This window comes from Hemitrygon akajei, chromosome 9 (assembly GCF_048418815.1).
Source record: "Hemitrygon akajei chromosome 9, sHemAka1.3, whole genome shotgun sequence".
NCBI lineage: Eukaryota > Metazoa > Chordata > Chondrichthyes > Myliobatiformes > Dasyatidae > Hemitrygon > Hemitrygon akajei.
Window position 1 is genome coordinate 157,507,371 of NC_133132.1, and position 27,542 is coordinate 157,534,912.

A 27,542-nucleotide genomic window follows, 5' to 3' on the forward strand; every position below is an offset into this window, starting at 1 on the left:
ATGGATCATGAATCCATACTCCTACAATTTGGAGAAAATGTCAGGTGATTAAGAGCTGAAGGAAGATCTTTTTGTCCGCAAATCAATTCGAGCTCTTGAAATGCAATTTGAAAGCAAGACTTTGGAGGAGTTTTGGTGTGCAGCACTAGATATGTTCCCAAGACTTGGTGGAAAAGCACTCCGTGTCCTCATTCCATTTGCAATAACGTACTTGTGTGAATCTGGATTCAGTTCTCTTTTGTTCATTAAGACAAAATCTAGGAATTGCCTGAATTCGCAGGCAGATCTGCAGATCGCAGTCAGCAAGAAAGTTCCATGTTTTGACAAAATCATGAATGAGAAGCAGGAACAAAGAAGTCATTGAATTTTATGTTCACAATTGGGATTGATTTTACTGTTTACAATTTTTTCTGAATAAATTAGAATCTAATTGCTCAATTTATATTTGCTTTTTATGCACAGAGTTGAAAGCTTATTTTTTAAAGTTCAATTTGTTCACCCGCAGTATTGTATGTGGTTCAAAAATTAGAAATTAGACTTCTTCATCTTCAAATGTGATATTACTTTTGTAGGGGGTGTGAACATTAATCAAACATTTCCTAGGGGTGTGGGGCACAGAAAAGGTCGGGAACCACTGCCCTAGAGCAAGGGGTTTAGACGGATAGAGTTTGTTAGGTGTGTTCAGGAAGGTTTCTTGACACAATATGAAGATAAGCCTACAAGAGGAGAGGCTGTACTTGATCTGGTATTGGGAAATGAACCTGGTGAGGCATCAGATCTCTCAGTGGGAGAGCATAATTCTAACTCCTTTACCACAGCATTGGAGAGGGAAAGGAACAGCCAAGTTAGGAAAGTGTTTAATTGGAGCAAGGGGAAATATGAAGCTATCAGGCAGGAACTTGGACGCATAAATTTGGAATAAATGTTTACAGGGAAATGTACAGCAGAAATGTGGCAAGTGTTCAGGGGATATTTGCATGGCGTTCTGCATAGGTATGTTCCAATGAGACAGGGAAAGGATGGCAGGCTACAGCAACCATGGTGTACAAAGGCTGTTGAAAATCCAGTCAAGTAGAAAAGCTGACAAAAAGTTCAAAAAATAGGTAATGATAGAGATCTAGATTATAATGCTAGCAGGAAGGAGCTTAAGAATGAAATTAGGAGAGCCAGAAGGGGCCATGAGAATGATTTGGCGAGCAGGATTATAGAAAACCCCAAGGCATTATACAAGTATGTGAAGAGCAAGAGGATAAGACGTGAGCAAATAGGACCTATCAAGTGTGACAGTGGAAAACTGTTTATTAAACTGGAGGAGATAGCGGAGGTACTTAATGAATATTTTGCTTCAGCATTCACTACGGAAAAGGATCTTGGCGATTGTAGGGATGAATTAGAGCGGACTGAAAAGCTTGAGCATATAGACATTAAAAAGAGGATGTGCTGGAGTTTTTGGAGAGCATCAAGTTGGATAAGTCACCGGGACCGGATGAGGTGTACCCCAGGCTACTGTGGGAGGCAAGGGAGGAGATTGCTGATCCTCTGGCAATGATCTTTGCATCATCAATGGGAACAGGAGAGGTTCCGGAGGATTGGAGGGTTGCAGATCTTTTATTCTTTTAGAAAGGGGGTAGAGATAGCTCAGGAAATTACAGATCAGTGAATCTTACAGATAGTAGGTACAGAGGAAATGTCAGGGGCAAGTTTTTTTTAAATGCAGAGGGTAGTTAGGGCATGGAATGGGCTGCCAGCGACGGTGGTGGAAGCGGATACGATTGGGTCTTTTAAGAGACTCCTGGATAGGTACATGGAGCTTACAAAAAAATAGAGTGCTATGGGTTACCCTAGGTAATTTCTGAAATAAGTACATGTTCGGCACAGCATTGTGGGCTGAAGGGCCTGTATTGTGCTGTAGGTTTTCTATGTGTCTAACTTGAATCTGTGGAATGCTGTGCCACAGACTGTGTTTGAGGTTAAGTCTATAAGTATACTTAAAGCAGAAGTTGATAGATTCCATCCAGGGATATGGTGAGGGGGCATGTGTAAAGGATTGAATGAGGTCCGTGATCAACCATGATGAAATGGTTGAGCAGACTCCCTGGCCTAATTCAACTCCCATGTCTTATGGTCTAACTAAAAAAAGTCATAAAGAAGGAACATGAAGATAAGCTAGCCAATATTACCAGAGGTTAGCACAAGTTTTTTCAAATATATAAAAGAGTAAAAGACAGGCAAAAGTGGACATCAGAAAATAACACTGAAGTAGTAGTAATGGGGGACAATGTGGATGAACTAATTAAGTATTTTGCATCCATCTTCACTGTGGAAGACAATAGCAGTACATTGGTAGTTCAAAAGTGCCAGGGGGCAGAAGTATGTCTAAGTGCTATTACTTGGGGAAAAATGCTTGTGAAGCTAAAAGGTCTGAAGGGGGATAAGTCACCTGGACCAGATGAACTACAGTCCAGGGTTCTGAAAAAAGTGGATGGGGAGACTGTGGAGGTACTGGTAGTGATCTTTCAAGAATCGCTGCATTCTGGCATGATTCTGGAAAACTGCAAATGTTACTCCACTCTTCAAGGGAGGAAGACAGAAGAAAATAAATTATAGGCCAGTTAGTCTGACCTTAGTGGTTATTAAGATGTTGGAATTGATTGGCAAGGATGAGGTCTCAGGGTACTTGGAAGCACATGATAAGATAGGCTGAAGTCAGCATGGTTTCTGGAAAATATTGCCTGACATATCTGTTGTGAAATTCTTTGAGGAAATAACATGCAGGATAGACAAAGGAGAGTTGGTGGATGTTGTGTACTTGGGTTTTAAGAACGCCTTTGACAAGGTGTCACACATGAGGCTGACTAACTAGTTAAGAGTCCATGGCATTACAGAAAGATAATAGCATTGATAGAGCATTGGCTGATTGGTAGGAGACAGAGTGGGAGCCTCTTCTGGTTGGCCACTAGTGACTAGCGGTGTTCTGCAGGGACTTCCTTTCACATTATATGCCAGTGATTCGGATGACAAAATTGAAGGTTTTGTGGCCAGGTTTACGAACAATAGTGGAGGGGCAGGTAATATTGAAGAAGCGGAGAGGCTGCAGCAGGACTTGGATTAGGAGAATAAGCAAAGTGGCAGATAGAATAGTGTTGGAAAGGTACAGTTATGCACTCCGGCAGAAGGAACAAAAACGTAGACTATTCTCTAAATGGGCAGAAATTTGAAAATTCCCAAGAGACTTGGGAGTCCTTGTGAAGGATTCCCTAAAGGTCAACTTTCAGATTGAGTCGGTGGTGAGGAAGGCAAATGCAATGTTAACATTCGTTTTGAATGGACTAGAGTACAAAAAGCTAGGGTGTAATGCTGAGGCTTTATGGGACACTGGTCAGGTCTCACTAATGTAAGCAGTTTTGGGTCCCCTATCTAAGGAAGAATGTGCTGAAGAGGGCTCAGGGGAGGTTCAAAAGAATGATTATGGGAAAGAAAGGGTTATTGAATGACTTTTGATGGCTTTCAGCCTGTACTTGCTGGAATTTAAGAGAACGGAGTGGATGTGGAGAGGACGTTTCCTATGGTGGGGGAGACTTGGACCAGAAAGCAGCCTCAGAATTGAGCAGGGGTTTCCAAATATGGAGTCCACAGACCCCTTGGTTAATGGCAAGGCTCCATGGAATAGAAACCCCTGGAATAAAAGGACACTCATTTAGAACGGAGATGAGAAGGAATTTCTTTAGCCAGAGGGTGGTAAATCCATGGAATTCATTGTAGCCGGCGGCCGTGGAGGCCAGGTCATCGGGTATATTTAAGCGGAAGTTGATAGGTTCTTGATTAGTCAGGGCATGAAAGGTTATGGGGTGACAGCAGGAAAGTGGGGTTCAGAGGGAAAATGACTCAATCATGATAAAATGGCAGAGCAGACTCGATGGGCCAAGTTACCTAACTCTGCTCTTATCTGGTATTCTTATGGATATATTACAAAACTAAAGCATTCATTTTTCAACTACATTCATTTGGATTTAGTTCCCAAAATTCAAAAACCTCACAAAGCTACAAGTATGCAATGACAAGCTGCACTGGCTATATATCTACTCTATATTGCTGGTTGGTGTTTCCTTACTGCTACAATATACTCAGAGTTATTTCTTGATTTATTCTATTTCATGAAACAATAACTTATATACTCATTGCACAAGAAACTATCTGACAAGAGTCATTTGTGACAGGGGGCCGACGTAGCAAAGCCATTAGCACAAAGCTATTACAGCTCAGGCGTCAAGGGTGTTCATTTCTGATGTCATCTATAAGGAGTTTGAATGTTAACTGGTCATTATAAATTGTCCTACGATTAGGCTAGGGTTAAACTGGGAGTTGCTAGGTTGAGTGATTCGAAGGTCCCCCTCCCTGGCACACCTCCTCTGCCACCTATGGTTGCCATTTCCAAGATTGTTTGCTCCAGCCAGATTTACAAACTCGCTCTCCACTCAAGTGGACAAATACAGTACTGTGCAAAATTCTTAGGCACCCTAGCTATATATGTGCCTTAAGACTTTTGCACAGTACTGTTAGTGTAAAAGTCCACCTCAAGCTGAACTTCAAGATGGGACCTGCAATAAATCTCTGCCTTGTGAGGAATCAGCTTCTGGGAACTGGGACAACTATAAGTCAGGCCAGGTATTAGCTTTAGAAAGGCAGAATATTGTATTAAAGGTAAGTCTCTTGGCAGTGTGGAGGATCAGAGGGATCTTGGGATCTGAGTCCATAGGACACTCAAAGCTGCTGCACAGGTTGACTGTGTGGTTAAGAAGACATACGGTGTATTGGCCTGCATCAATCACGGGATTGAGTTCAAGAGCCAAGAGGTAATGTTACAGCTATATAGGACCCTAGTTAGGCCCCACTTGGAGAACTGTGCTCAGTTCTGGTCACTTTACTACAGGAAGGATGCGAAAACTAAAGAAAGGGTGCAGAGGAGATTTACAAGGATGTTGCCTGGATTGGGAGCATTCCTTATGAGAATAGATTGAGTGAACTTGGTCCTTTCTCCTTGGAGTGACAGAAGATGAGAGGTAACCTGATAGAGATGTATAAGATGATGAGAGGCATTGATCATGTGGATAGTCAGAGGCTTTATCCCAGGGCTGAAATGGCTAGCACGAGAGGGCATAGTTTTAAGGTGCTTGGCAGTAGGTACAGAGGAGATGTCAGGAGTAAATTGTTGTTGTGTTTTTTGTTTTTTTTAATTATTACACAGAGGGTGGTGAGGGCTTGGAATGGGCTGCCAGCAAGGGTGGTGGAGGTGGATTCAATAGGGTCTTTTAAGACTCTTGGAAAGGTACATGGAGCTCAGAAAAATAGCGGGCTATGGGTAAACCTAGGTAATTTATAAAGTTCATGTTCAACACAGCATTGTGGGCTGAAGGGCCTGTATTTTGCTGTTTTCATTTCACAGCTTGTCACACCAGACAGCCAGCCACTCTAGTGTTGTTTGGTTGATGTTGAGCAGGTCAGTGTCAGCTAAATCAGGTGAGAGTGGGCAGTTGCACAGAACGTGTTCAATGTTCTGCACCCTTTCGCCACACTCACAGGATTCGCTGGTCTTTAAACCCCACTTCACCATATTGTCTCCCGTCCTACAAACTCCCGCTCTCGCTCTGTGAGAGTGCACCACTTCCGTCTGTCAATCAGTGCCCCATCTGGCAACAGTTCTGTGGGGTCTTGCACTGTATTGTTTGGTGGGGTTCTGGCTTCTGCTTGTTGCCAGAGGTCAATCCTGTATGCTTGGGGGGGGGGGGGATGTTCCGTGCGGTAGTTCCTCCACTGTAGCAAAGCTTTTCCTCAATTAACAGGTTTTTCTATGTTCTAAAGCATCAGATGTCAATGTCTTTGATACAGGATGATGAAGAATACATGATGAAGCAGGCCCTACAGGCCCTGACTTGACCAGACTAGAGAAGGAATAATTACTGGACAGTTTGAATAAGACATGATGAGCAACAAATCCAGAAAGCGATTTGATCTATTGTAAGAAGTTAGTATCAACACAACTGAAAGAAGCTTACAGCTTCTTATTAGCACAAAATAGATTTCATGTTTGCTCTTGGCACATATCTTGTTATATTATTAATGCACACGAGCATCTATAAACAGATTACTAGACAAAGTGATTATCAGCAAAATGAGTTAAATGCCATAAACATAATTCTAAATATAGCGAATTCCGGTTAATTGGGACCAATACATTTTGGCCTAAATAAGCGGCTGTCCTTATTAGCCAAAGTTTTATGGAAATAGTTTTAAAAAAAGACAAACTACACTTAATTGAGTTACAAATTATGTATTTAAATGAAACAGACCAAATTAGAACACTACCAATATTACTACAGTACTATAAAACTGTCTATTAGTTCCTAAAAGATATCGACTGAGGAATTCATAGTGTTAGCTGCTGTGTTTTTTTGATTGAATGTAAATGGAAAAAAAAACAGCGCTAATGATGAAGGGTAAGGTAAACTTAGGTAGAGGGATAAGTAGATGGGGTAATGGATTAAGGGGTATGATTAGCTTATGATCAATTTTCTTTTTGGTACCTTATGTTATTGAGCAGTCAGAAAGAAACTCTACCCGGCAATAGGTGACGCACTAGGCATTGTTCTGTAAAAGTGCTAAGCATAACTAAATACGGGTATAGTATGATTGAAGGAGCATCTCCAGGCATTACTAAATATGGGACAGAATGCTCGAGAGAAGAGGGAAGTGTCAGGGGGAGGTGCCAATATGAGGAAATTAAGTTGTATCCAGGCTAGTCTTGGCATCAATAATTATAACTAACCAATAATGATTTTACATCTAATTGTATCTTAGCATGTGATCAAAACTATTCTAAAACTGTATTAACTCGCGTAATTATAATATTTCCTGTAATGATCAATGTAATAAATTGTGTGGAATTGTGTTCGGGGGAGGGCAGTGTCTCTTTCGGAGATCAGTCCGTAACTTCCCCCATAGCATGCTATGAATAAAAAGTGAAGTTTGACAAAGTATCGCTTGCTTTATGGTTTTATTGAATTCTTGGTACCTTGCATTATTGCATCGGGTCGATCCGCCTCTGACACTAACACTTTGTGCAGATAATGGACTGCCATCATTGCCTTCCTGAATGTCTAAAAATCACTACTTTTTAATTCAGTGTTCATTGGCACAAATGAGTTACCTAACACAAGCATATGCAAATAACATTATTTAAAAACTGTTCACTTTTGACACTGTGTAGAGTCTAATGGCCACACAAGTGCATGTGACTGACACTAGTTAGAAATTGTTGCATTCTCTAAATCTTTATTTTCATTGTAACATTCAAGATGATTGTCGATACGCTTGAATTCCTTGTAGTTCGTGACTTGTTGAATTAGTGAAACCGTTTCATTTTTAATCCCAGCTGTTTCTCACATCTCTAACCCCAAATGCTTGAATTGCAGTGAGCATAAAGTTCTGAATTCTCTTATTTCTTGCCAACTATCAGTGACAAAAATCACTCCTTTTTGAACACACACATGCCCAACTGATGCTATTTCAAAATTGTTCACTCTAAGCATGGCATCTAATGGCCACATAAGTGCATGCAAATGATGCTAGTTGGAAACTGTTTAGCAAGTCTCCTGTCCCAATTAAGCCGCTGTGTCCCAAACAGACAAAGGAAATCCCAGCTATTTTCTCGATTGGTTTTAGTTCTTTAAGAATTATCCCAAATAAGCATCTGCCCCAATTAACCAGAATTCACTGTACTTAATATAAAAGAAAGAAAATCTAAGATGTAGTTTTATCTCATGAATAATTAGCTACCATCTAGTACAAGTGAGAAATCCAGTTTAGACCTAGTTACATGATGGGTACTTACATCTGACAGAATATCTGGATCCACATTGAATTGTTTTCCTGATAACGTAGCCTGAAAATCTTCTAAACTACAGTCAATACTGTCCAAATAATCCATAAGTTCTACCCTGCAAGGCCAGAAATTGTTTAATACTTGTTAATGTGGTATTGATTCAAGCTGATGGAACTTTGAATAAGGACAAAGTCTACGTTTATGACATATACTATGACAAAATCAGTGAATCTCATAAGTAAATTTAAAAAAACTAAATTCATATATACATGCATTTTTATAAAGTATACTCATGGAAGAGCCAGTTGTGTGCAGTTTCACATAATACAACTCACAATGCTGATCTAGCAACAGGATCATCAAACTCAGTATATATTTAAGTACATTCTGACATGAACATATATTGACTTCATCTAGAGTCCTAAAAGAAATGGTGTTGGCTGTTGCTACTATATACAAGGAAATGATTTATTAATTTGTCTACCAAGAAAATCTCAAAAACATCACAATCTAGAAATTTGTGCAACTACTTAAGCAGACAAATGCAAGTCAGTAAGCACACAGTAATATTTTAAATATGTAGTGTAAAAATACACAGAATACATCTCCACTTCTAAGTTTAAAAAAAATGTTCCATGTGGAATAAGTGGAAAGGGTGATTGATTTCATGTTCCTGGGTGTCAATATCTCTGAGGATCTACCCTGGACCCAACATATCGATGCAATTACAATGAAGGCATGGTGACGGTTATATTTCATTAGGAGATTTGATATCACCAGAAACACTCTGTACCATGGAGAGCATTCTAACTGGCTGCATTACCATCTGGTATGTGGGAGGATACTGCACAAGATTGAATTAATCTGCAGAAAACTTAGTAAACTTAGTCAGCACTAGCCCCTATAGTATCCAGCACATCTTCAAGGAGCTGTGCTTCAAAATTGCTGCATCCATTATTCAGGACTCCTCCCACCCCATCAATCCAGGTCATGCTTTATTCTCACTGTTGCCAACAGGAAGGAAGTACAGAAGCCTGAAGGCACACATTCAATTATTCAAGAATAGCTTCTTCCCCTCTGCCATCCGATTTCTGAATGGACATTGAACCCATGAACACTACCTCACTACTTTTTTTACTTCTATTTTTGCACTACTTATTTACACACTCACTTATTGTAACTCATTTTTTCTATTATGTATTGCATTTTACTGATGCCGCAAAGACAACAAATTTCATGACATAGGCCGGTGATATTAAACCTGATTTTGAACTTGTATTGCATCAAAAATCAAAAATAAAACCTCACATTTACTCACTTGCCAAGAAGATTTATGTTCTGTGAAATAACTGCATTGTCTTTCAAAATGGAGTCCATCATAGATATGGGATCTTCAGAACTTATTGATGATTCGGTATTTGTTATTTCAACATTGTCGTTTATCATAGTATTCATAACTTGGTCAGTACTGCATACATCCATTATCTCAGATGATGGAAGTGATTCCTGATTTTTAGTATTTACTACTTTATGTGAAGAATCATCCTGTTCTGTAACTCTGGAAAGATCAATAAGAATGTACAAAATATTGATTCAACAATATTGAATTTTGGAACTTATTTAAAGTTGTGTACATTTTGTTTTACACAGTTATACGAAAAGAAAATTAAAGACACAAATTGGGTACTTTATAACATATCTTCAGCAATAGTGCTAAAGTACAGCATCTAACACCTTTCAAAATTCCCATTTTCCAAATGGTACTAATCTTTTAATTTAAATAAATCAATTTAAATATTGTTAGTGGATCTCCAAAACACTTTCCCAAGTTGCATGGCTTTGTCGAGTCCAACTATGCATTGCAATGATTTTTTTTCTCTTGTTGAACCGCCACTATTTAGAAGCACTCACAGTATGGTTTAAAAAAAAACAACAAAAAACAATACAGATTGAAGAGGTTCTTACTTTTGTAGTACTTTTTACAGGTGTAGAGACCTAATACCAAAGAAATCTGGAGGAACAGATTCAATGGCATCATTAAGTTATGCAGAGACATGGAAGTATTCTCAGAAGTACTTTCCACACAGTACAAAGCCACATTTTGTGCAGTAGCATTAATCACACTATATTTTCATAAATAATGCTGCAACAACCAACTTTGTAGGTCTCAGCATACCCAAAATTGTTCATAATTGTCTGAGTCAAAACTAACTGGAGAGCTTTGAGGTTCACAGAAGTCATCTGAAATTCCCATGGTGTGTTTTTTTTTGTGTATCCTGAACAACACAATCAGATCTGATTTGAAAGTTCTGTTCCTTCCTCTCCACCCCTTTACCTTTCTTACCCACCTGGCTTCACCTGTCACCTTCTAGTTATCCTCCTTCCTCTCCTCTAACCTCTTTATTCTGGCATCTTCCCCCTTCCTTTCCAGTCCTGAAGAAGGTTCTCAACCTGAAACGTTAACTGTTTATTCATGTTCTATCTATGAATCTTATGTATATTATGACATTAAAAGTAAGTAGAAAAGGTGCATATTTAGAAGGACATTATACCACACAAAACTGAACAGAACTTGGCTGTTTATCCTGTGATTTTTCATTGTTAATTTTAAGGATGAAAATTAAGAAGCTGACAAATACAGTCAAGATCCTACAGCACTTCTTCCCCACCCCCTAGATGAAAGAATTCAATCTCAAATCTCCTCTAAAACTTCAACCATGTATCTTTAAACCCATGGCCACTAGTTATAGACACCTCTAAGAAAAGTTTCTAATGCCTCCAGTTTTGCATACCTCAATCAGATTTCCCTGCAACATGCTCAGCTCCAAGAAAAATAAACCTGACCTACCTTGCCTCCCCTTATAGCTAAAATGCTCCATCCCAGGCAACAACTTGTACACCTTCCATTACAAACACATCCTTCTTACAGCATACCAACCAGAACTGCACAAAGCTCTCCAGTGTGATTCAACAAGTTGTCCCAGAATCTTCCTGCTTTTATATATCTCAGGATGCTAATTCTAGGTATGCCAAATGCCTTCTTAACCATCCTATTCACTTGTGCTGAAGCTCCAATTCGAATACTTAGACTCCGATACTCTTTACCGTGCAACCTCAGAGGAACTTGCTGGCCCTGAATTTTAACTATCTCCCATTTAAAAGACTCACACTTGTTGGATGCTGTTTTACTTGCAAGCAGGTGCTTCTCAATCCATTTTCACCAGGTTCTGTTGTATATTATTAAAATTGGTCTTTCCACGATTTAGAATATTAATTTACAGCTCATACGTCTTCCTCTCCATTATTATCTTAGAACTTACAGAATTATGATCACTATTCCACTCCATCACTTGCCTTATTTAATTTCATGAAAGTAGTAGACTATCCATATATTGGCTCAAAAATTGTCCTGGATACACCATTAAAAACTCTTCTCCATCTAAGCCCCTCACATCAAGGTTAAGTCAACAGAAGGATCAATAGTTTATAACAATGAAGGTAGAATCCTCCATAATTTTAACCCTATTATTCTTGCACATTTCTGTGATAAGCCCATATATACACTCATCATCACTCATTGACTGCTGGATGGGCAGGAATGTAGTATAACCCAAAGTGATGGCCCCTTCTTATTTCCAAGTCTTACACTTACAGTTAAGAACATTTCTGCAACTGAATACTGTAATACAACAATCACAGTATGCAAAATAACAATTGGGAATTAATCATACTCATTAGTAGCAAATACAGATGCTTCATCCTTTTCAGATTCTTCTGTTGGCCTGTCTGTGATGTCACAAATGACAATATCATCTAAGTTTCTAACACACTGCTTTACACCATTTGGTCCATGCACAGGTACCTAACAAGAAAGACATAAATTTTAAAAGTCATTTCCAACCTTACATCTTAAAAAGTGGAAAAAAAAGTTAAAACTTCAAAAAGGTGCTTATTTACATGAGTCGCATCATCAGGTTCTTTGACTATGTGATGAAAGTATTTTGGCTTAGAAGGTCCAGAGGTATTAATCATTATTGGCCTAGAGTAATGAAAGAAAAGTTATGTACAAGCTTAAAATATGAACCAAGTTAATCTAAGAACCAAGCATGAAATAGTAAAACTGAACTAACTAGATTGTGCAATTCTAGCTTCTGGATTTATTAATATACACAAAAAATAAATTGGAAGGCTAGGCACTTGATTGATAAAGAATATTACTGTAGCTTGTTAAATATTAGCTTGTTGCCAGGTCAGGAGTACCTGAGTTATATAGAAAGATTGAATAGGTTAGAACTTTATTCCTTGGAACATAGAAGATTCAGAGATTTGATAGAGGCATACAAAATTACAACAGGTATAGAAGGGTAAATGCAAGTAGGCTTTTTCTACTGAGGCTGGGTGGGACTACGACTAGAGATCACAGGTTAAGGGTGAAACGTGAAAACTTTAGGGAAACATGAAGGGAAACTTCTTCACTCAGAGGGACGTTTGAGAGTGTGGAACGAGCTACCAGTCCAAGTGATGCATGTGAGCTCGATTTCAATGTTCAGAGAAGTTTGGATAGGTTGATGGATGGTAGAGGCATGGAAGGCTATGATCTTGGTGCAGGTCGATGGGGGTAGGCAGTTTAAATGGCTCGGCATGAACTACATGGGCCGAAGGACCTGCTTCCATGCTGTTCTTTTCTATCACCCTATAAATACATTATATCCTAATCATAGCCAGAAATATTCTTTCACTTACATAACGCAAAATTCTATTAAATTACTAAGTGGATACAAATGATGGCGTCATCTAACTCCCATACAGCAGTGAATTTACTACTAACAGTTTGCTTCACGAGTTATTTAATTTCAGCCTGATGGATAACATTTTGAGGTCTTGAAAACTCAGATTTCTGGGAGAATATAAATTTTCTTACCTCTTCAAGAAAATGCCCAACAGTTTTTATATAAACATTCATTTTGAGTAGACCAAAGGAAGAATAAGCACAGTTAACAATGCACCTCAGAGTTATTAACTCTGTACTGCCCTTTATAAATCAAAAACTGAAGTGACCTCTCTAAAATAATGATAGTCAGACACCTCACAGCAAATCTGACATTGTTTTAAAAAAATTAGCAATCAGAACTACATTTGCATGACAAATTGTTGTCATGTGGTATTTGAACCCTATATTAAAAAAAGAAAGTTGTACCATATATTTATGTACTTTCATATTAGGGATTTTAAACATTCACTGCCTGATTGCTATAACCACGGCGAACTATCAAGCTGCATGAGAAAAATGTTGCTTCAATCTGTATCATTCTATATACATGTTTTTATTCAAATAAGCAGAGCTTAACGGCAGAAATATTTAAAGGTCTACGCACTGCCATTTAAATTACAAACTGCTTGTTACAAAACAGACAAATAATCCATATGGCTCAGCAGTATTTCAAAACAGCAATCAATTGCCATTAGATTTTGCCATCAATGGTCTGAACGGCCAATGAACCCATGAACATTACCTCACTATTTTTGCTCTTTTTTAATGTATATACATTTCTTATTGCAATTTGTAGTATATTTTCTGTATAGCGCTGTCCTGCTGCCACCAAACAAGCTTCATGACATATGTCAGTGATAGCAAACCAAATTCTGATTGCGTTATTTTTGTTGTCACTCACAAAGTCAGTATGTTACTGGTAATCATCAAGCATTTATCTGAAACTGTACAAGTAAACAACTTTTGTGACAGAAGGCAGGATGTAATCCAAATTTGAAATTAAAAGCTACTATAAATGAAAAATTGATAAGATTTCACAGTACATATTGAGGTGCTAAGATATGCCAATTTGCAGCTGTCTTGAGGAATTTCGTACTGAAGTTAAAAATTGAAATTTAAAAGCAGCTACAACAAAGCACATTTTCTTATATACTTTAAGTCAATAAACATTGCACTATGTACAAAATAATACGGTTTACTTTCTGAAATTTCTTGAGAAGTAAATTAAAGAACATTATTCTCATGAGCTTGAATATCCAGAAATTAACACTTACCATTCTACCAACTAATGTTTCAAAAGATTTTTCATTCAAAGCTATATTTACAAACCAAATACAATTACATGGAGACCTGAATGCTTTCAAATTATTGGGACATGACTGAAACAAAAACACACCCCAATGTGAAAAAATATATTTGCAAAATAGACATGCATACCTCTTCCGCTTCAAAGTTACAATTTGGTTATTCTGCACCAAACTAACGATAAATTTAATAATCTGAAAAACAGGGAGTGTAAATATTTTGAATTTTCAACTACAAGTCTGAAAAGTCAGTATCTTTCCCCTAACAAAGTTATAGACAGCTGTAAATATGTTCACACAACCACTGCTACACTAACAGTAAGAAATATCTGATTTTCTCCTGGTGTTACTATCTAGGAGATCCATGTAATACTGTGTAAACACTAAACAAAAGTAGTTAACCATTTCTTAAAAATGCAAAAGCATTAGACATTATATGAAGCTCAGAGGCCTATACTTAAGAACCACTACTTATATACTTACTCCTCTCTTCTATCAGACTTTCGAACCAATCACCTCTTTCACACCCTCTTCCTGTTGGTGTAACCATGTTCTTGAAATCTTAACTCTCGCTCTCTCTATTATTCTATTGTCACTTCAACAGTTCTTTTTGCACTGCTTCAGATTGCAAAACACTCTATGCTCTGTTCTGCACTTGTATTTATTGGCAGATTTGTTATTACAGTGTATACTGTTTACTGAGTTTCATGGAAGGAACTTCCATTATATCCAGGTGTATTTAGAAGAATGACTGGATCTTACAGAAACATATAAAATTATGAAAGGGGTAGATAAGACAGAGGCAAGAAAGTTGCTTCCACTAATAGGTGACACTAGAACTGAGGGACATAGCCTCAAGATTCAGGGGAGTAGATTTAGGACGGAGATGAAGAGGAACTTATTTTCTCAGAGGGTGGTGAATCTGTGGAATTCCAATGAAGCAGTGGAGGCTACCTCAGTAAACATATTTAAGACAAGTTTGGATAGATTTTTGTATAGTAGCAGAATTAAGGGTTATGGGGAAAAGGCAGGTAGGTGGAGATGAGTCCAGAATGGCGGAGCAGGCTTGGCGGGCCAGATAGCCTACTCCTGCTCTTATTTCTTATGTTCTTACATGACAATAAACTATACTAATTTTAATGCAGGAAAATAAACAAAATTAGTTTACAGATGCTTCTTCTGAAAAAAGCAAAGCAGATGATAGCTTAAGGACAAGTGAAAAGAAGTCTGAGAGAAAAGCTTGGTTATTTTGTCAACTAGGCCCTATGATGGTGGAGAAGGAAAGGAGGATGAGAATGACAGTATTAGGAGTGGAAGATAATCAAATCTGGAGAGATGAAGGGAGGAAGTCATTGAGGGGTTTAAACCTGAAACACTCATGGGGCAATGGCTAATAAATCTGAGCCAGTGGGAGCTTGCACAAGTCTGAGATTAACAATATCTTGGATGAATTTAAGTTTGTGTAGGTGGAAGATGGGGTGCAAAGTTATTGAAAAGTAAAGAGGTAACAATACCACAAAACATGTTTTGTGGAGATCAAATCATGAAGTGTTCTCTTGCAAGGAACAATGAAAATGTATTTAAGATGTGGGGTCAGTAACAGATTCAGCTAACGTGGAAGCCAGAAAGTCGGCTTGATGAAACTTTAGTCAGAATAAGATCAATAGAACGGTAATCAAACCAAAAGCAGAATCTAGCACTGATGGCCTAGTTACATTCAATCAGCTATACTGGGCTGACCATGTTCTGCATTCTCAAACCAGACCCCAAACAGACACACGGGTTCCAAGATCTACGATAGGAAGGGTTCAGATGTATTGAAGAAAAGACTCAGGGATGTGATTAAAGTTCCACTGAAGTAGAACAGCATACTTATTGACTCCTGAGAATCTCTAATCTGAATAGATCAAAGCAGAGGAGCAGCAAGTGGGCATTTCAAAGCTCTGTATGCATCGGGGTCATACAAAAGCTCTGTGATACAAAGAGCACACCACCTAGCTCCTAACCAATCCATGGAAGAGTCCACAGTTCCATTAGTAGTCTGACCAGCCATCTCACAATGCACAATACCAGACTGGAAACATATCATTGATGATCTATAAGACAAAATAATCCTCCAACTAGTTGGTCTCAACTACTCAGTCATGTTAGAAATTGGTATTTTAATTTCAGGGAATACAATACACAGATACAGAGATACACACTTCAAACAAAATTAAGGACTAAAATTAAAATTTTCAATCTTGTAACATTTGTCCTGATCTTTCTATCAGTCTTAATATCATTTGATGGTACTGCTCCAAATATTGTTAAAGTAGGGATCGTTTAACATAATCCTTGGAGCAGCATAAACACTAGTATGTTTTATTGAGTTTGAAGAATGCATTGAATTTTGGAAACCGTATAACAAAAGCAAAAAATTAACAGTTTAAGTCAAACTTTAAGAGTTATTCATTCTGAGTCATTTGTTATTTTTTTGTTGTGGAATGAGACACATACTGGATTAGCATGAAAAGATTAAATTTGAAATAATTTTTGCAAATTCAAATTTGAAAACACCATTGCAGCTTTCTTAAACAGCTTGGAAAGGACTAATAAGCTAAGTACACAGGACAAGTATTTTTTTTTAAATCTCTTTAATGACACTTTCCATAGAATTTGAAACAATGTAGGAACATTTTACCTGTCTGATTACTTGCTGTTGCTGTGCATGCTTCTGTCTAAGATCACCAATCTCTCTCCACAGAGTTTCATTTTCCCTGTCGATCAGCAAATAAAAAGTCAACTTGACAGCAATGCTTTCTAATTGTTAAAAACCAAAGTGACAATAATGAATTATCTATGAACCATTATAGCTTGAAGTGTTACTATCTACAATTAGGGCAGGTTGAAAATAAATATCAACAGATTTCAGTTCATTTGTATGTGGCTTTGAATTAACATAGAAATGGAACCAGACTATATAGCCCCTTTAGCCTCATCAGCCAATGAGTGTCATGACTTAACAGTATTCCCTCACTTTTGGCACACATCTCCAAGGAACACTGAACAAAAAAAAATGCATTTCTGATTTAAAATTAAGTTATTAGAACACCTTTTACCTTTTGCAGCCTGCAGTTTTTCCATGAAAGACAAAAAGACTGATGCCCCTTGCCTTAGCCTGAATTAGAGAAAATAGTCCCCAACCTCTTTATAAAATAATTCTCATTGAAAACTCCTTCCCTCCAGCAAACCCTTAAATTTCAGGAATACAATGAAATTATATAATCCTTATATATTAATTCTTGGGAGTCTAGATATCCTTTAATCAAGTTCATTCAACACTCTGACCTAGGTGTTAGCATTCTCCATCTTGTAAAATTGAAGCTTGCTTTGGTTCTCACTCTGAACAAAAAACTAGACTAAGTGATTACTGTACATTATAGATTTTACCCACTTAATGAGATTTTTAAATTCAGGGTCCCATCTGGCACTTGGGAGATATAATAGACTAACTAGCACTATTTCAAATAGGATGGGAGTCATTCCTCCATTAAAGCAGGGGTTCCCAATATTTTTTATGCCATAGACCCGATACCTTTAACCGAGGGGTCCGTGGACCCCAGGTTAGAAATACCTGCATTAAGATAAAGATGAATTTATCCTATCAGACTGCTCATGGTGGAAGCTTCCTGTATGCAACATGGCTAACATATTTCCCATATTACAAAAAAAAACTTCAATTTAAAATTACTTTAACTATAGAGCATCCTGTTGGCCTTGGGTAAATTTCATAGATCTGCAAGGCTTCTTGTACCTTTAATACTCCTGGATTTATTTATTTATTTTATTTATTGACATGCAGCATGAAGTAAGCCCTTCTAGCCACAAAGCCCAGCAATCCCCCAAATTAATCCTAGCCTAATCACAGGACAATTTACAATGACCAATTAACTGATCAACTGGTACATCTTTGGAATGTGGAAGGAAACTGAAGCATGCGGAGGAAACCCACACGGTCACAAAGAGAATGTACAAACTCCTTACAGGTAGCGGCGGGAATTGAACATGGATCACCTTTACTGTAAAGTGTACTAACCATTATGCTACTGTGCCACCACCACTTAAAGTACCTTATTCTATTTTTTTAGCTCCAAATTATGATATAATGCTTTTATTTACATTGTTTAAGATGTTCTTTTATGTGCCATCTGATAAAATATTATAAATATGATTTATTGCAAATCCACTAGTTATATCCTGATGTTGTTCTTTTCTAACATGCAGTCAATTCCAAATTGACTGGGATTCCCTCATTATTTCAATTACACCTTCAAAAGATTTCACATTTTATCAGCCACAAGTAACATTAATGAAGTTATCTAGACTCCTTTAAAAAGATGTCCAGTCAGCAGTCTAAATTTATAACTTTCCCTAACAATAGACATTAAGCCATCTGGTAGATAGCAGTTAATACTCACTTTCTTTTATCAAACAGTAAATGTGCATTTTCCAGCCCCAAATAGCTTCTCCTTATTCAAATTGGTTGATTTAGGAGAAGCTATTTGGGGGTTTTCATTAAAAAAGAACTCTACTAAAGTCACTTGCCCTGGGAAATTGTCACTCTAACCCATTTTCTTTATTATTATTTTTCTCACATTGAAGTGGTCAATTCCTAGCCAATTTATTATTTACTTGGAAAATGCATCATGCTAATTGTTTTTATACTGTAAATATTAATATAAAGTAATTAATTTCTAATCTCTCCATTCCCTATTTAAAATACATTGTCAATTTTCAAGTTTTCTTAACTTCATTTGCAGCTGATTATGTTCTTCCAGTCAGATATTAGCCAATACATATACTGCTGTATATCTCTTTTATACGTGCTATTCTTTGTTTTGTTTTGGCAATTATGGATCTTGCTCATCAAGATTAATAAGTTTTGCAGTGAATTAAAGTTACTCCTGTACAGACTACGCTTGCTTCTCACTTTATTCATGAGCAGCTTTGCCTAGTTTAATATGGATGGTGTGAATTATCCTACAATATTTGACCGTAGCTAAATCTTCTCCTTTTCTTTTTCCACGTTTGTTATTAAATAAACGTCCAATTGTCACTTAACTGTTAATTGAACCTGCTTCATTAATAAATATATGATCTCTGGCTTTATTAGTCCTGTTTGATCTCACTGCAGAAAACTATTCCAAATCCACAAAAAAGTATTTTTTTCTGACAAGACCAATATCCAACTAATCAAAATGCAAGTTAAAGACTATCAAAACATTTCTAATCATTTCATTTAATCTCTTAATTTTCACGTTGCTCAATTTAAACTACACAATAGAAGATAGTAATAGCAGCCATTGCAATCAGAAATACATTTTTAAATACATTAATTTTACCTATACAATTTCCCCTACATGGGGATTCTTAACTTCAATTTCTAGCAATTTCATCCTTAATAATTTTGGCTATTCCTATCTTGTCACCATTTTCCCCATTCTTCCTTTAGATCTGATAATTATTGTTGAAATACAATAATATTGCAATACAATAAGAGATCAATGTCATCTTTCCCAAAATAGAACACTATACAGGGAACCATGGGGAAGAAATAAAAATCATGGAGGGTGCATCATGATCTATCTTTCTTAAATGAAGAAAGCATTCCCCTACAAAGATAATTCAAAATAATTTATTTATATTTTATAAAATTTAAGGAAATTTATTTTATTTGGTCCTCCTTACTCAGAGAAGGCATCCAGCAAAATATGAGTGCCTAGTTTTTAGGAAATCCAGTTCTCAGTTTGTTCTAGTATTTATTGCATCGACATGAACCAATAAACCCAAGGACAAGAACAAAAAATTCCATTCCCATTTTGTAGCCTGGTAAAGGAAACTATTAACAAGCACTACATAGCAATACCATTTCAAGGAAGTCAATCTTGAGTCAAGGCTTTCTTGCTTTGCTTGTATTTCTTGAACACTGGATAAAATAGCATTCAAGCCCTCCTGTTGAAGTTTAGCTTCATCCGGTTTAATTGAGGATACCTACGATACCATAAGCACAACTATGTTACCAAACACAAACACAAAATGTGGATTTACACTGAAAAGCTTTTAAAGTCCTCACAAATTTCTTCAATTAAATCTTAATTTGTGACTAGTTAGAAATGTAAATTAGAAAGCCATTCCAATATTTTTTAAACACAATTTACAAGATTAAGACATAACAGTAAAACATGTAGAGACTTTATAATGCCTATACTCATTACTGTAGATATCAATTACTTAGAGTAGTAGCCTGTCATTGATCTTAGGGGATCATGGGTTTGCGCTTCTGGTGGACTGTGCCCTCTCGAGGGCGCAAGCCTAGGCAGGCAGATATGAAGAACTGGCTGTTGCCCATGCAGTGGGTTCCCCTGCTCCACATCACCGATTTTGTCCAAGGGAAGGGAAAGCACGGATACATCTTGGCACCAGAGTCGAAGAGATTCCCAGAATGAAGTTGTAAACAACATTAAACTGCTTTAGGGACCCCAGCTCCAGATTTCTTCCTTGGGGTTTACTCCTGAAGCTTTTCTCATAGGTGGGTCTGGCCACAAGACAACGGAGGTTTAAAATCAGAGTCTTCCTTCTCTGAGGCAGGCTGCCGTCCAAGGCTGACAAGCCCCACCTGCCCGAAGCAACTGGTTTTGAGGCACCAGTGGTCCGCCTTTGCCCCTTTTCTTGTCAGTAGAAACAGTTCCACTGGGCCTAGCAGCTAAGCCACACGTGAAGGCCAAGAGTTGGACCTGGCTGGCAGAGGCTGTTAGTGACGCACGCAATTTGGAGCACTTTATAGGTAGTGGGAACTTATCCCGACTACTACCACTGGCTTAGGAACCTATTACTATTTAAAGAACACAGAAAGCTGAAATCTCACATTTACTAATTTTTCTGAAGAAACAAAATTCTGGTTGCTTCAAATTCAAATCAACTTTTTTTTAAAAAAAACACTGAGCTTAATAAAGAACAGAACACTTAATTCATGCCATTGTGGCATGTCAGGATTGAGCACCCACAGAAAGGGAAGAATTGATAAAACCATTTCTTAGGTTAAAGTCCTAAAATTGATTGAATTGAATAGGAAAGATTGAATAGGTTAAGATTTTATTCTTGGAATGTAGGAGATTGAGGAGATTTGATAGAGGTATACAAAATTTTGAGAGGTATAGATAGGGTAAATGCAGTCAGGCTTTTTCCATTGAGGTTGGGTGGGACTACAACCTGAGGTCATGGGTTAAGGGTGAAATGTAAACTGCTGAAGGGGAACATGAGGGAGAAATTCTTCACTCAGAGGGCTGTGACAGTGTGGAATGAGCTGCCAGCACAAGTGGTGCATGTGAGCTTGATTTCAATGTTTCAGAGAAGTTTGGGTAGGTACATGGATGGTTGGGAATGGACGGCTAAGTTCCTAGTGCAGGTTGATGGGAGTAGGCAGTTTAAATGGCTCGGTACAGACTGGATGGACCAAGGGGCCTGTTTCTGAGCTCTACTTTTCGATGACTCTAAATTAGTCATATCAAGTTTATTACAATTTTGCAAAAGAAAATAGATCTACAAAACAGAGCTGTGTACATATGTACAGTATAAAGGGAAAAGGGCTAAGAAACTGACGTGTTGCTAAAAGCTAGAGAGTAAAGGTTTTCAGTTAGACAAAAGTGATACAGGATTGGTAGTGGTCTTTCAAAGGCCAAAATGCAATCCACAAGTTTATGGGAAAACAGCAATAGTTTACAAATAGACGTTTGAAAAGGGGTTAACAAGAGTTAGAAGGCATGATCCCAGTTTCATTTTGGCTCAATAATTCTAGGTATGTAAAAGGTCCTTATCCTTAACCATTTACAAAAGAAAAGTTACAAAAAGTTATTAAAGTTCAGATTCAGATTGTCATATAGAAACCACAAATGCAATGCAGTTAAAAAATGAGACAACGTTCCTCCAGAATGATATCACAAAATATGACAAAACAGACTACACTAGAAAATCCACATAATGTTTGGCAATCCCCAATCCAGAGTCCGGAGAGGCTGCTGCGTATTAATATTGCGCTACCGTCTTAGCGTGTTGCCCGGAAAGGAGCTCCAAATCCACCAGACAAAGAAAACCAAAAACTAAAGCTACAAGACCTGTACAAAACCATAGTTACAACATATAGTTAAACAATATAGTGCAAACAATAGCATAATTGATAAAAAAAAGACTATGGGCACAGTAAAAATAGTCCAAAGATGTTAAAGGACTATAAGTTCAAAAGAAATCACCACAGTTTCCACAAGTCCCCAGGGTCCCGACAGACTCGCCATCCCACGCCGGCGGCAGAAGGGAATACCTCCGCTATGGACTTCCACGGCGCCGCCCGACTCAGCCTCGCAGACACAGCACACAATGAAAGCTCCGTCGAACCCAGCCTCACAGACGCAGCACACACCGAAAGCGACCTGACCGTAGCGGACTCCGAGTCCGTCGAACCTCCGAGCCGACAACTATCCCCTCCGGCACAGCTTCTCCGAGCACCATCCTCTGCCAAGCGTATTAAGGTGGCCCCGCCAACGGCCATCGGCAACGCAACCCCGAGGACTGGGGGCCTGTTCTTCCCAGCAGAGTCCCGGACCTCACAGCAGCAGCAGCAACGAAGAAGGTCTTCCTGGAGATTTCCCTATGTTCCTCCGTGCTCCCACGTCCATTTTCAATCGATTATGATTGCGCACGGCACCCCACTTCACAAATAACAGATAATCAGCTCCGGAGTGGCCGCTGCAAACTGCATCACGCCGCCATCTTACAAGTTACAAGGCAAAGTAATGGGCCGCTCTCTGAGAATTAATTGATGGTGCAAAAAGTACCAAACACAAATAACATCTTAATGCTTCAACTATTAACAAGCTAATCTGTGACCCCTTATTATTTCAGGCCTGGGGACTTATCCCTCAAATGTTAATCATCTCCATCACCAGAAAACTCTCAGCAGGTTCCTCACTTTTGGTCTTCCACCCTCAACTTGTTTCTCTATTGAACTGCTTTCAAACCCATGCCTTCCATACCAGCATTTCCAGTAAGTAGGTCACTGCCTTATGTCCTGAGTAATCCTCTGGCATATTTTCAATATAAACGAAGTCAGGAGCAATGTTCCCTCTAACTTGTAATGACTAGTGTGCGCAAAAATCTTGGGCTGTGCAATTTTTTGCCCAATGACAACAACATGCACACACTTGAGTTTTTAAGTAGAAGTAAACCTGAAGCTATTCTAAGGATAATAAACTACCAAGTCCAGTTCATTGCTCAAAACAAACAAAATAATAGTGAGTCTTTTCTTATATACTATACGACAACATGCAATATAGATATCAATCTTTTCATGTTATTTAAGTTGTTTGAAATGGTCAAACAGAAGTTATAAAATTACAATGCTAGTTGACAAAATCTGCACTCTCATAAAACATACGCAGCAGGTCTGTAGTGGGTATTGAAGGATCTTCTTGCTGGAGCTTTTGCATAGCATCCATATGATTTGCTTGCTAAATGACTCTTTAAAAAAGGTCAAGTTTCTAAATATCACTTCACTTCTCCCCTTGTGCTAATTCTCTAGCAACTTTTGCATCACGCCAATACGTGCAGATAACACCAGTTTCTGTATTGTACATAAATATTTCTCATAGCTGCACATTCCTGACCATATGTTTTTTCAGTATAGCAGTTTCTACTGTTTCATTAAGTATTTCCACTTTAAATGAACTACCAGGTCTTCTGCGCTTCATGTTATTTGCTTTTTTGGAATGCGACCAAGTGAATCAATAATTTCTTCAATAAAAACAGTATAAATAAGCCAGTTCTAAAATCTGCAGATGAATCATTACAAACCCCACGTTGTCAACACTGTCCGCATCAGAAACCAGATAAGGAAACTTGGTTGTGTACAATCGTGAAATATACCTCACACGCCAACCAGACAGAAGGTGACAAACTTTGGAGTGCAGTTTAAATTCCTTTGTGCATAGTAGGGGAATTAAGGGGTATGGGGAAAAGGCAGGTAGTTGGAGATGAGTCCATGGCCGGATCAGCCATGATCTAATTGAATGGCGGAGCAGGTTCGACGGGCCAGATGGCCTATTCCTGCTCCTATTTCTTATGTCATAACACAGCAAAAGATGTGTACGCGCGCGTATACCTTACAGGGAACATTGGTCAGGAGGGGAATAATGAGAGTTTAAGATGGCCAAGTCATTAATTGACACAGTGAAACCATATCTTGCAATTAGTTTGCTTGTTTCAGCCAAAAGCTATTACTATGTCCATGCTCATCAAAAGCACATTTTAAAGCAGGCAAATAACACAAACAGGAGAATATCTGGAGATGCTGGAAATCCAAGCAACAAGTGGAGGAACTTAGCAAATAACACAAGTTGTTTTCCGTAACCATGGAAGTTCAATACATACTTCAATGCAAGTTTCTATCACTTATGTTGCTCAAGTTTTCTGCCCCATCGTGTCATACTTTGGTTTACATTTTATCCCTTCAGTACCCTGTGCTGTGTTGGATGGTCAACAGGCTTTTTCCCAGGGCTGAAATGGCTAACACGAGAGGGCAGTTTTAAGGTGCTTGTAAGTAGGTACGGAGATGTCGGGGTAAGTTGTTGTTATTGTTTTAAAAAACACAGAAAGTGGTGAATGGGTGGAATGGGCTGCCGGCAACGGTGGTGGAGGTGGATACAATAGGGTCTTTTAAGACACTGGTACATGGAGCTCAGAAAAATAGAGGGTATAGGCAACCCTAGGTAATTTCCATAGTAAGGACGTAGTCGGCACAGCTTTGTGGGCTCATAGTGTTACGTATTCAGGCAACAATAAATATATATGAGTTAGGCAAGGGTTTTTATAACAAATAACACGTTTATTAAACACTGAAAACAAACCCCCCAAAAGTAAACAAACATTAGCTTAACTGGAATTCAGCTGCTGTGCGGCAGATTCACAGTTCTTAATAGCGTTGCAGTTCAAACAGTTCTTAAAGCGGTATTGAAAAAAAACAGTTCTTTAAAGCGGTATGCCGAAAGTTCAAAAGCTCACAGTCCTTTTAAAAGGAGAGACTTTTTAAGGCGATTTAAATTCTCTTCCACGTCGTTGTCCTTCGATTCCCCGGCGTCGAACTTTCCCACAAAGAATTTTATGAAATATAACGGCTTAAAGGCACTGACCTTCCTTCCACACTATTCTCAATCTCCCGCTATCCCAGCGGAGATTAACACGAGAACAGTCAACGAAATCCTTCCGAATGAGGATCACACAAGGTTGAACTTCCCACCGTCAAAAATCGATTCTCCTCGATCTTTATCTTCCAAATTCTTATCTTCACTCTCCACCAGCAAAGAAACCGCTGGCAATGACCTTTTAAACTTTAGGCATTATATAAAACTTCATTTTTCAACTAAACTGCGTCATCACATTAAATCACGCAGTGACATGAAGTCAGCTTGGCAAATCTAGCCTCACCTGACAGGGTGGGGTCTTCCTTTTATACCCTGTAAAAAAAACCTGTCACATGACCTCTACTGGCGGGAAAATGACGTCACTCCACCATCACAAGACCATTACCTCAAGTCCAGTATAGCTTCAACCCCAGTCACGTGACAAGGGTACCACTGTCACGTGTCACGGGTACGTAACAATAGGCCTGTATTGTGCTGTAGGTTTTCTATGTGTCCTTGAGGATGGTAAAACTGTTTCAGCCACACTGGTTCAATTCTAAGCGCTGGTACTTGCTGCGAAGAGTTCGCAGGTTTCTCTGCAACTGCACTGGGTTTCCCCAGGGCGATTAGTTTTTCCTCCTACATCCTATAATAAGCACATTGACAGATTAATGGCTCACTTTACATTGGCCCTAGTGTTTAGTTGAGTAGACATGAGATTTTGCATGTGCCGAAATCTTGAGCAACACGCACAAAATGCTGAAGGAACTCAGCAAGTCAGGTAGCATCTATGGAGAGGCTGATGAATGGTCTTGGCCAAAATATCGACTGTTTATTCCTTTTCAAAGATGCTGCCCGACTTGCAGAGTTCCTCCAGCATTTTGTGCGTGTTGCATAGGTGAGTAGTAGAATGGGCAGATTCGATGATAATTTGTACTTTTCTCAGACAATAATCATGCAATTGTTACCTTTGTAGTTCTGTTTTTCAGTTTTACCCATCAGCAAATCCTCTTTCCTAGTTCAACCAATGCTATCAGAGCCCAAGTGGACCACAGTAAGTGTTCCTTTCCCTCCCATCTCAATTTCCACTCAAGCTCAAAGGGATATCTTTGACCTAGGCACTGGGCAAGTGACAGAGCCTTTGCTCCAAAGAACCACCTCTCCTTTAAATGTCTTGGCAATCATCTTACGCCCTCTACTTCTCAATTCCTCTGCTCCTGGGCAAAAGATTCTGGCCATGTATCCAAACTATGCTTCTCAACAAGGTCACGCCTCAGCCTCCTGCATTCCAATGCGAATAAAGACAGCCTATCCAACCTCTACTTACAGATAAAGACAAAATCCTGGTGAATCATTTCTGCACTCCTGTAGTGTGGTGACAAGAACTGTATATCATACTCTTAAGTGCAGTCTAACCAATTCCAAACAATTGAAGCAGGACATCCAACTCTTATACTTAATGCTGAAGCTTATGAAGGCAAACCATACCAAATAATTTTCTCACTACCCTCTCAGTTTTAGGGAGCTATGCACTTGCACTCCAGGATCTCTCTAAATATTCTAAGGTCCCTGTCATTTATTCCATATGGAATATTTTGCTGTTATTTACCATCTTGCCAGGGTATTTCGAAAGGCAGATACGAGATAACTGCTTCGCTAGGATCAGAAAGGCAAGAAAAGATATGGATGTCAAAACAGTATTTACATACTGTCTGTACAACCAGTTAAACAACTAAAGATAATGCCCATGAGGCAAAGATTTTGATAATATTTTCATAACTGTCCCTTAATACAGGATAAATTGGTCCCAGTACATAATTAAAATGAGTTTCTTTGAGTACTGCATAATACTGATATATAATTAAGAAATCTATTTGTATAACACACACAAAATGCTGGTGAAACACAGCAGGCCAGGCAGCATCTATAAGGAGAAGCACTGTCGACGTTTCGGACTGAGACCCTTCGTCAGGACTAGATTTGTATAATCAATTTGTATAATCACTTTCAGATTTCAATGGTACAAAAGCAATAGCACACATTCTGGAAATAGAATTACAAAAGAAAAAAAAACATTCTCAAGCAGCTGACCATTTTCAGCTTTTTTTTTTGTTTTCCTTTCTGACATCAAGTTGTAGGCATGTTATGAACACAAGTAACGTTTAGGAAGTTTGTTAATATTTTTTGCAGAATTACCTGCTAAATGAGATTACTTCAGCATTTAGCAGTAACACTGAAATTCAATTTAAACTTGTCTCCATTAAAGAGCACCACAGATGGACTCACTGGGGGTGCTCTCATTTCAGATTTGACATTATGTCATGAATTCATTTGGCATCCTTTTGGATTAGATTCTTTTGTTTAGCTCTCTACTTAAA

The 27,542-nt window shown here is 38.4% G+C and overlaps 1 protein-coding gene across 1 annotated transcript in view; it reads right to left on the bottom strand.

Moving 5' to 3' along the window:
- hsf2 (heat shock transcription factor 2) overlaps positions 1-27,542 on the bottom strand; it is a 41,414-nt gene that overhangs the window by 4,015 nt on the left and 9,857 nt on the right. Inside the window, exons 4-10 of the mRNA XM_073057374.1 lie at positions 19,863-19,987; positions 16,638-16,713; positions 14,088-14,149; positions 11,837-11,918; positions 11,611-11,741; positions 9,198-9,437; positions 7,889-7,994 (exon numbers count right to left, since the gene is read on the bottom strand). Coding sequence (XP_072913475.1) covers positions 7,889-7,994; positions 9,198-9,437; positions 11,611-11,741; positions 11,837-11,918; positions 14,088-14,149; positions 16,638-16,713; positions 19,863-19,987 — 822 coding nt within the window. The remainder of the gene's footprint in view (positions 1-7,888; positions 7,995-9,197; positions 9,438-11,610; positions 11,742-11,836; positions 11,919-14,087; positions 14,150-16,637; positions 16,714-19,862; positions 19,988-27,542) is intronic.